We start from the raw sequence: 10,997 nt of genomic DNA, 5'->3' as shown, positions 1-10,997 counted from the left end.
ATGCTGGGCACGGTGAAGATGGAAGGGCACGAGGCTCCGGACTGGAGCGGATACTACAGCGAGGAGGTCGGTCACTTTCCCGCTGCTCTTACCGTTCAGACCCAGGTCAGGCTCCGGATGAGGTCCTGGAGAATCTTAAATTTAAACCATGAATTCTCCCAAAGTTGAAACAGTTTGAATCAGTTTCTGTTCAAGTAAATGAGCGGAAGTGGAAAACGGCGTGTCGCACTTTACTTTGAGTCAGACGATAAAATGTTTGGTTTTATAGTTTATAATAACGAGATGAACAAAGGTCCTGACAGGTAAATAATACACATCACATGGCGGGAAAAGGCTCAAAAGATCAAAGTGTTAAAAGTCGTAAAAACGAGCTTTAAAACAAACTGTTGATTTGATTGTTTCTGAAATCTGAAATAAACTAAACTCGCAGCCGAAAAATCACAATTTTACCATAAAATGAAAATAAAGAGACAAAACGTTGATGAAGTGACGGGATGAATATTTCTCTGTGATGTTGGTGTGTGAAGCCGCAGACCGGCGCAACACACACTCATCAAATCTTTACACTTTTATTTAGTCCACGCCTCTGTGATTGTAACATACAATAATATGATAATAATGAATCTGTGGAAATTTACAACTGAGCAAAAAATAATCAGAACAAATCAAAAAGAAAAGAAGAGAAAAGAAGAGAAGAGAAAAGGATAGAAAAGAAAAGAGTGAGGAGATAAACATGTTAAATTAACTGATTAATTGATTGATTTCAGACGGACAAATAAAAAGAAAATGTTGAAGCTTTAATATTTCAGCGTCTCGGACAGCGGATCACAACACACATAAAACTAAAACGTGTCTGATATTTAACAAAGGAAAAACCTGATCCGATTATTGATCATGGGTCATTGGTCATAAACTGATTTTTATTACACATAAAACAAACAGCAGCTGTTTTTCCTTTTGAAACAAAAAGTGATTAAAATAATAGATATAATCGATATTGATATAATCTGATTATTTCACACAGCGGCTGCAGTAACATTTTTACGTTACAATCATTTTACAGATTATCAGTTAAACACTAAACATCAAATTTCATTTCAGTGATTTTATATTTCCATTTAATGTGAATCCGCAGGTATTATTATGAAATATTATTATATATGTATATAATCATATTGTGTTCTATATTATAATTGTGTTCTGTTATAATTGAATTGTTTCATTGTTTAATAAAAGTGTGTGAAGAGAAACAGCAGTGCGCGGCTCAGACCGGAAGCTTTCTTTTATTTTAAAGATTAAATTTGACTCAACAGAAAAAAACAAACAGGTTCAGGGCCACAGTCCCGCTCTGGGATCCGGGTTTCAGATTAGATGTTAAACCTGATGACCATGAAATGAAAATAACTTCTTTGTTTTTACCTTCAAACACGTGAATTCATCCGTTAATCCAGCGGTAATTAATTGATTATCAACGGGATTTAAACTAAAAAATCACATTAAAACATATTACAGTCTTTTAATAAATTAGAGCCTGAATATTTTCATGAAGCTGCTTCTTGTGTTTTCAGGGTCAATTAAAGAGAAACTTCTGAAACTTTTATTTACTTAATCAGTTTATGTTGTTTTTTCGGTTTAAATCTTCATTAAAATTCATTTTAATTCATCGTTTATCAAATGTTTCAAATTTAAAGCATTAAAACTAAATTCAACTTAATCAGTTAATTGAAGGATTAATGTCTCCTTACTGTAACAACAAACACCTTTGTTTAGATTAAATGATTATTAATACAATTAATACAATTAATATTGGGGCCTGAGAGCTCTTCATCAGGTTGATAACATGTGAGTTTTGGCGGTGGGGGGGCATCATCCTAACCCGGTTCAAATCCAACCTGTGGCCCTTTGCTGCATATCATCCTCTCTCTCTCTCTGTTTCTCTGTCTCTCTGTCTCTCTCTCTCTCTGAATTAATAAGGTAATTTATAATAATAATATAATAATAATAATCATAAGGCAAAAAATTTTTTCAAACGAAAAGGTGATGAACCTGCTCAGAAACTTGTTCAAAGCTTTTAACTTAAAAAGTCACAGTTGGTAAATTAACTTTTCTATCACTGATCACTCAAAGCGCTTTACAACACTTTCATTCATTCACTCACACATTCATACACTGACAGATCAGGGGCAATGTGCAGCTCAGTATCTGGCCTGGAGCAGCCAGGGATCGAACCACCAACCTTCTCAGTAGTGCACAACCCACTCTGCTTCCTGAGCCACACGCATCTGAAATCACGCTCCATCCGCAGTCACTGTACAGGGAGTTCACCATGTTGTAGTGCAGTTATGAACAGTGAGAATAATTACACCTGTAGAGTGAACTCATCGTATCCCACAATGCATTGTGAACAGTAATGTACACCCAATGGTCACTAACCAAACAGTATAGACCAAGACAGAAAAACAGCGAGCTCACTGTACAGTCCTCTACACAGACGTGACTGGAGAGGGAGGAGTGAGGAGTGAATGAGTGGAGTGAATGAGTGAGGAGCAAATGACCGGATTGATGTAAGACACAACCCAACTGTGTCCCAGCTGGTTCATCACTTTTTACTGTCCCCTGGAAACACTTCCTTTGTGTGTCTAAGTGTTTGCAGCTCATGTGTTGTCAGACTGATGAATCTGTTTTCTGAAGTTGCAGCGCGTTGAACCGTACTGTTGTTAACATTCAGTGAGCACTTTATTAGGAACACCTGCAGATCCAGGTGAGGAGCTTCGTGACTATTGGATTTCAGACGCTGGTCTGAGATTTTCACTCTCAACCATCTCCAGAGTTTTTACATCCAGTGAGCAGCAGCTCTGATCAGTCCACATCTGCTGGAGTCTCTGTTATCACCGTTCACAGGTCAGAGGTCCAAAACTAACCTGAAGGACAAAGTTAAAATTAAAAACCATCAGCATCAAACTGCCAAAAAAGTGAACCAGATCAAAGACCAGACAACCTGACCTGGCAAAACTGGTACTATCCTGATAGGTTCAGGTCCTGGTCTAACTATCTGTAAATGGATCTAACTAGGTCTGGTTTTGGTATCTCTGCAGTCATGGGCAGTAGGATGGGTTCTGGTCTTACTGGTTTTTGGTCCATCTCTAACTGGTTCTAACAGTCTCTGGTCGTGCTGCAGATCTACTCTTCGTTGGTGTTGTAATTGGTTCTGATCTAATTGGTTCTAACTCAGATCTCATGGGTTCTGGTTTAGCTGTTTCTAACTGGTTCTGGTCTCTCTGCAGGTCTACTCTCCAATGACAGGCGGTGGGATGGGTTCTGGTCTTGCGATGGGCTCCATGTCTGGCTACATGTCCAGCAGTGGGACCACATCGGGTTCCTTCAACATGTCGTACAGTGGAACCGGTCTGAGTCCCGCACCCGTAGGAGGGATGGGCGGTTCGGCTCCAGCAGCCATGTCGGGTCTGGGTGGGGGTGTGGCCTCAATGGGCGGGGCCCTGAGCCCGTCCAGTATGAGCTCGGTGTCAGCCCAGCAGGCATCGATGGGCCTGAACCCATATGGGGGCATGAGTCCCACCATGAGCCCAGGCATGGCGTACAGCGGCGGCGGACTGAACCGAGCCCGCGACAACAAGGCGTTCAGACGGAGCTACCCGCATGCCAAACCCCCCTACTCCTACATCTCGCTCATCACCATGGCAATCCAGCAGGCGCCCAGTAAGATGCTGACTCTGAGCGAGATCTACCAATGGATCATGGACCTGTTCCCGTACTACCGGCAGAACCAGCAGCGCTGGCAGAACTCCATCCGGCACTCGCTGTCCTTCAACGACTGCTTCGTCAAGGTGTCGCGCTCACCAGACAAACCGGGGAAGGGCTCCTACTGGACCCTGCACCCGGATTCTGGGAACATGTTTGAGAACGGCTGCTACCTGCGCCGCCAGAAGAGGTTCAAGTGTGAGAAGAAGATGTCGTCGAAATCAGACGGGAGGAAGGAGCAAGGGGGCGCGGGGGGAGGTGGTGGGGGAGGAGGAGTGTCTCCTACAGGGGACTCCATCAAACCTCCAGGACTCCTGGACTCTTCAATGCCCTCCTCCAGCCAGGCAGCCTCGCCTCCCGGTCTGGACCTGCGGGGCAGCGTCGTCGGGGCATCAGACCTGAAGGTGTCTGGCTCCCAGCTCCTGTCCTCCCTGTCGTTGCCCCCCCACTCCATGGCGCATGAATCCCAGCTGCACATCAAAGGAGACCCCCACTACTCCTTCGACCACCCGTTCTCCATCAACAACTTAATGTCGTCCTCAGAGCAGCAGCACAAACTGGACCTGAAGGCCTACGAGGCACTGCAGTACTCCTCCTACAGCACCGGGGGAGCTTCCAGCCTTGGAGGGAGGACCATGGAGCCTCTGGAGGCCTCCTACTACCAGGGGGTCTATCCCAGACCGCTCCTCAACACCTCGTAGTACCCGCTGCACCTCCTGTTTGGGACTCTCTGCATGCAGCCATTCTGGACTTCCTGTCTGACTGTGACGATGCTGAACCAGATCGACTCTGCTGCTGCTGGTCTGCTGGTTTCTGAACTCCTGCACTGTGACAGGACAAAAAGACAGGTTCCTTCTCAGCTGTTTTCTCCTTTTACACACCGAGTCACAACCAGATCAAGGTCATGTTTTCAAGGTTCAGGATCCTGAACCACTTGTCCTCAGTCAGTCCGGGATCCTCAGTCAGACCAGGATCCTCAGATCAGACCAGGATCCTCAGTCAGTCCAGGATCCAGGAGCTCTGTTCATGTTCATAATTTAGTGTTTCCTTTATATCAGTGGTTCCCGACCTGGAGCTCTAGACCCCAGGACAGTTTCTCTGAACGTTGACACTGTGATGTCACAGGTGAGACAGTGGGCGGGACATTCAGATGAGACAGGACTACATGGTGTGAGTGTTGATGTGAGGTAGGGAGGGAGGTACAGCAGCTGGTCTTAGATCGAGGACATCCTATTTGAGCACTCACTGATCACTCAGTCCAGAGTCAGTCCAGGTTCATTCTAGACTCAGTACAGACTCAGTCCAGGTTCAGTCCAGGTTCATTCTAGATCCAGTCTAGGCTGAGTCCAGATCCAGTCCAGAGTCACTCACCTGTCGCCTTAAAGACCAAATTTAGGGAACAAGTCTCCCATATTCAGTGAGAACTGTAACCTGATTGGCTGTGGCCCAGAGCTTCGGGTGAGACAGGTGTAGATGATCAGACTGGTCTCAATGAATACACTAGTCCCTGCTCTGTTTGGTCCAGGACCCTGTAGACCTGGTTCTGCTCTCCGGTCTCTGGCCCGGTCTGATTTTCGCCTCGGACCCCTCAGAGGGGCCCAGGCCCCATTTTGGGAACCACAGTCCTGCCTGGTGTTGGATTCAGCAGGTGCAGGTGTTCTTTCCTGATGAGCTAAAGGTCAAAGGTCACCTGATGATCATGATAACATGGTTGCCATGGTGAAGCCGAGGAAGCTGCAGGTGTTTACAGAAACATATTAAAGATTATAACTCATGAGGACGTGTTTCTCCCACGACCTCATCTGCCGCTGACCTCCTGAGGGGTCACGACCCTCAGAGTGAGAACTCCCACCCAGATAAAATGGCTTTGATTTAAAGGGTCAGTTCACACAAATGACTCAAACACAGATTTTCCCGCCTGTGTGTATGTTGCCATGTATATCCGGGCAGATTTCTGATCAAGTGACTTCGCTATTTTATTCAGATCAGGTAGTTTGATTATTGATTAAATCATAACGTGAACCTTTATCACATTTTTATAAATTTTTGAATATTTTTGTGACTGAAGAAAAACAAGTGAAGATATTGATGATCAATGACTGATGATCAGTTTTGAATTGGAGGCTGTAACAGATCCACCAACATATTTATCTGTATGTTTGAAATCAGCTTATCAGTAACAAATCATTTATTAATACAAAATATGATCAGCTGATAAAGTTAAATGATGATATTAAAGACATGAAGTTACTGATCAGTTTTAGCTTATTGATGAGAAAAAAAGGAGAAGAAGAAAAAATATTTTAGCTGCACAAAATTCATTTTTTCTGATTTGAAAAAAACTGTTCCCATGTTCATGTGGCGGCAGGAAGTTTCAGGTTTCATGTAAAGCTGTAGAGTTTCCCTCCGTCTGAACTGATGTTCATCAAGTTGAGATTGTGGACGTATTAAAACACACACACATACACACGTGTGTATATATATATATATATACATATATATGTGTGCGTGTGTGTGTGTACATACACATCTATACATATATATTTATACATACATGTATGTATGTGTATATTCATATATAGTCTTTTTTTCCAGATTATAATTCCCATTATTTAAAAACGACCTGATCTCCATGTTCTCTCTGAGGTCAATTTCTCCTGCTGGAGAGTCCAGCTGATGTTTGGGATCTAAAGCTGTGAATATTGATTGTTATTAATAACAGACTGATCATTTATTTTGTAAAATGTAATAAAATAGTAAAAATACCTGATTACCTGCAGACACTACTCAGGGCTCCGTCAAAGACCCAGCAGTAAACAACATACAGAGTGGCTCATCGCAACATTATTGATTATTGAATATTGGATATAGATCATTGTTGATCAGAGAATATTGAATATAGATCAATATTGATTGATTAATATGAAGTGTGTGTTACCATCACAGTGTCTCACTGTTTTCTGACTTTGATGAATCGACTAATCGATTTCTCCACTGATCCTGGGTCTGTTTTAAAAGGATCTTTGTTTGGTGACTCTCACTCTGTGTGTAAAAGGAGAAACCACTTCCTGCCTGTTTTCTGACTGTTGATGCGTCTGTGTATTTAAACTCTTCTGTCCATTGCTGATTATTGATTATTGATTATTATTACCATGTGCATGAATGAAGTGGGAGGTCTTCTTCTTCTTCTTCTCTTTTGTGGAGAAAAAACGAACACTGACACGAACATGACTCCTCCTGAAAGAAGGAAAGAAAGAGAGAAGGAAAGAAGGACGGAGGAGGATTAATGCGCAAAAAGACCCCCCCCCCCCCCACACACACACACACACACCCCTCCCGCTTGTCCTCGTTGTGTTTCTTCCTCGTTGGTTTTTGACTCTGATGCATGTTCTTAACTTATTCTGTCATTTTCAAATAAAACAAGGAAACACTGGACATTTATTGATTTATTGTTAATTTCTGATCAGTGTCGCTGTTGTTTTTTAAAAATATGATATTTAATCATATTTTATAATTTAATGGATTTCGAAAACACTTTCAAAAGATTCACCTTTTAAAAAGTTGCTGTAATTAATGTGATTATTGGTAATTAAAGAATAATTTATTTTTAGATCATCTATAGACAAATGAGGAATCCATTTAAATGTTTTAATTGCATTGATTAATTTGCTACTTTAACTTTCTGTGAATATAATATTTTCAGTCCCTGGCAGGTTTATTAATGAGCCAATAACAGTAAATATTGATTAGTGAGTTATAAAAAAATTGTCATTAAATATTTCTTAAAATGTTATTTTAATAATATTAAGAAACTGTTTTCTTCCAGATGAACTGAAGAGATTAAATTAAATTAAACTCATCTATTAACTGTTTATTAAGCATCAATAAACCAGGTACTGAATATGAGGTCTGCTTCTTCAACATGTAGAAACCGGTTTTAAATTAACAGCAGATCTTCAGGAGTTCCAGGGCCAGGTCTTCGGGAAATCCCGTTTGAGTCCTGAGACAAGAATCTAACGTTAAAACATTCTTCTTGTGTCAGCTTTAAGTTACTCTAATAATAATAATAATAATAATAATAATAATAATAATAATAATAATAATGTAATCTGATTATTTGGCCTATGATTATTATCAGACTTTGATTGATAATTATTGAGTCAAAGACAAAAATTATGTTATTTAACTTTATTTTCTCTGATTTCTTTCTAATGTAGAACCTTGTATCTCCAGTTTTGGGGATCGTTGATCATTTCAATATTATTTTTTAAAGTATTTTCAGATGTTTCATAAAAAATGTTGAATCATTTGTAAAAATTCTGCTCACCTCACTTCACATCTAAGGGTAGAGATAAAGGGTTTCCATAAAGACGTTAACAGATGCGTTTTTATTTCTCGTCAAAACCTTTTATTTTGAAAGAAACATAAAAATAAAATGTGAGATTTTCTTCTTTCTGGTTAAACTATATTATATAACCATATTGTATTATATTATATAATGTTTTATTGAATTTTGTATGGTTAGATATAAAAGGTATCATCTGCTGATTTTTGGATTTTTTCTTTTTTTAATTGTCTTTAATTGTCTTTTTTGTTGTGTTGTTGATCCTGGTGTTAATTAATTCGTTTATTGTTTATTAGTAACACTTGTGTTTACTTGTGCTTTTCATTCTCTTCGTGTTGTTGTCTTGTTATTCTGTTTGTTCTTGTTCTTCTTTTTGTCCTTCTTTGCCCTTCTTTCTTTTCTTCTTCTCTCTCTCCGTGTCTCCGTGTATCGCCCTTTGGGACTGGGTTCCTTGTCGCCCCGGTCCGGATCTCTCTGGGTCTCAGGTCTCGGGGTAGGCCGGCAGACCTCGGTCCTATCTCGGCTTTGTGTCGGCCCTCCTCTCCCTCCTCCAACCCGCTGGAGAACAAGCCGAACACGGTGAACCTCCTGCGGCCTCAAAGCGCCTCAAAGCGCCTCAAAGCGCCGCCGCTGTAGCCGGATTTGATTCTTCTTTGTGGGCTGTAACCTCCGCCGCCGCTCCGTGAACCTGAACACATCCCGACAGATTTCACTTTGATCTGAAGCTTTTTCTCATATTCTGGCCGCAGAGCCGCAAAATGTCTCTAATGATCCTGTAATTATTCGCTAATTACCCGACAACATGATCCCGGAGCGGAAACACACACCGACAGTACGGAGACCCGACACGCAGCCGAGAGGAGCCGAGAGGCCCCGAGCGGCGGCAGGAGGTTTCTAACAAGAATAAGAATAAAATCTTATGTTCCACACGCACACACACACACACACACACACACACACACACACACACACACACACACACACGCACACGCACACACATGATCAGTGAAAATAAATGGAAATCCACAAAAGCTTAAACTCTAAAGCTGCAAAATCAAATCAAAAGCTTGTTTGTTTACAAACATTTCAAAAGATAAGTAGAATATATTTATTTCTAACATGTACATTATATTTCAGTTCATTTCTAAGGTGAAGAATATATTTCAGTTTATTTCTAACATGTAGAATGTATTTATATCTGCTTGGTGTTTTTCTCACAGACAGTAAGTTAATTTATTGATAATTCATTCAACTGAAGATCAAACAAATGACCAAATATTTGAATAATTATTTCTAGCCTGATTTTGAGTTAAATATTTTAATTTTTTTCCATGCTGATAAAATGACAAATTGATTAATTATTGGATTTTGATCAGTTTCAGTCTAAATATTTAAACCAGAACAAAGACAACAGGTTTTTCTTTCACTGACATTTGGCAACATTAACTAATGCGCTGCTGCCGACTGTGTATTATGTGTGAAAACTGACATTTGATTTGTCTGTGGCTCAGCAGCTTGTTGCCATTTTACTGAGGTGACCTTCATGGTTTAACCAAATATAGATAGGCTTTTATTGTGGAGGGTCAGAGCTGTCAGGCCTGTCATCGCTGAAGAAAAAAAAAAAACTGACCTCAGCTCAGTTTGTTAAATAATAATTTTTCATGTAAAACACACACACACACACACACACACACACACACACACACACACACACACACACACACACACACACACACACAGCCATTTACTGTTGCAGTGAAAACCTTGTATCTCCATACTGAAGCTTGCCTTTCACCTCTTCACAGGTTGAACCGGGATTTTACAAATACTGATGTCAAGAGTCCACATCTCGGTCCCAGGGACTCCAGGATCCTGCGCAAACACAATAAAGAGCTGCACAAAAAAGTGACCCTTGTTCAAGGGTGATAAGAACTTGTAGAAACAAGATATGGACTAAAACTAAAACCCTTATTAGAGGAAAATAATAAGGAGATAATTACTCACATGAACAAGATTGAGATGTTGTGTGACCTTGAACAGAAGAGAATGAGATAGAAATCTTGTCCATAAAGTTGATAATGATCACAGATATGATCCTGCGTGAACACGATAAAAACATGATAACTTGTACAAACAATATAATTAAAGATAGAAATCCTGATGAGATGTAAACAAGATAAAAACTAATGCAAACCACACAGGGGTCTGATGTTAACACACCAAGATAAAAACCAGTGAATGAGATCATTTGTGTAAGAATGAAAACATCTTCTAAAAACAAGGTATCAATGAGATTATTGCTCATGAAGTAGAATTAGATTGAATAGAATCAAATAAGTGATGTGGTTTAAACCGGCTCCAGACAAGAGCTGGACATGGAGGGGTCCAGTCAGACCGCACCACAACCAAAAACCAGACGTAGAATTGATCTGAGTCAAGTCCTGTGACAGCTGGAGATTTAAGTCTTTTAAATTAAATTATTATAATATTACAAATATAATGAATCTCTTTAGAAGCATGTGACAGTTTGTCTGAGGTTTTATATGTAAAATATCATCTATATAATAAATAATATCATAACTATGATCTGACTGTATGAGGCCTTAAAAAATTATTCATATAACAGATTATCAGTATTACAGAAACAGTGAAGACTTTAATCTGGATTAAACATAAAGATCAGCATTAATTTTATAGGTTATCCAGCAGGAGATACATGGTTTCCACAGATGTTATTTTGAATATTTGATGACGAGTGAAATGTGACAGAAACAGTGACCTTTATATTAATGTTATATATTAAATTATATTCATGGACTAATGTCAACTGTTCTGATAATTGATGAATTATTTTTTATTTTATAGAAATATATAATTTGAATAAAAAGTTTAA

The 10,997-nt window shown here is 39.9% G+C and overlaps 1 protein-coding gene across 1 annotated transcript; it reads left to right on the top strand.

Moving 5' to 3' along the window:
* foxa1 (forkhead box A1) lies at nt 1-4,460 on the top strand. Its single transcript, XM_022764729.1, has 2 exons — nt 1-66; nt 3,285-4,460. Exons 1-2 carry the CDS (start codon nt 1-3, stop codon nt 4,458-4,460), a joined length of 1,242 nt encoding a protein of 413 aa, XP_022620450.1.
* Nucleotides 4,461-10,997: the final 6,537 nt, after the last annotated feature.

The sequence above is a fragment of the Seriola dumerili genome, unplaced genomic scaffold, assembly GCF_002260705.1.
Source record: "Seriola dumerili isolate Sdu_G_001 unplaced genomic scaffold, Sdu_1.0 BDQW01000565.1, whole genome shotgun sequence".
NCBI classification, from domain to species: Eukaryota; Metazoa; Chordata; class Actinopteri; order Carangiformes; family Carangidae; genus Seriola; species Seriola dumerili.
This window is presented reverse-complemented; position numbering and strand designations above follow the sequence as displayed.

Excerpts from the sequence above, each read along its gene's own strand:
- foxa1 (XM_022764729.1), top strand. The coding sequence starts at position 1 with ATGCTGGGCACGGTGAAGATGGAAGGGCACGAGGCTCCGGACTGGAGC. Across the intron at positions 67-3,284 it reads GCGGATACTACAGCGAGGAG|GTCTACTCTCCAATGACAGG; the intron begins GTCGGTCACTTT and ends GTCTCTCTGCAG.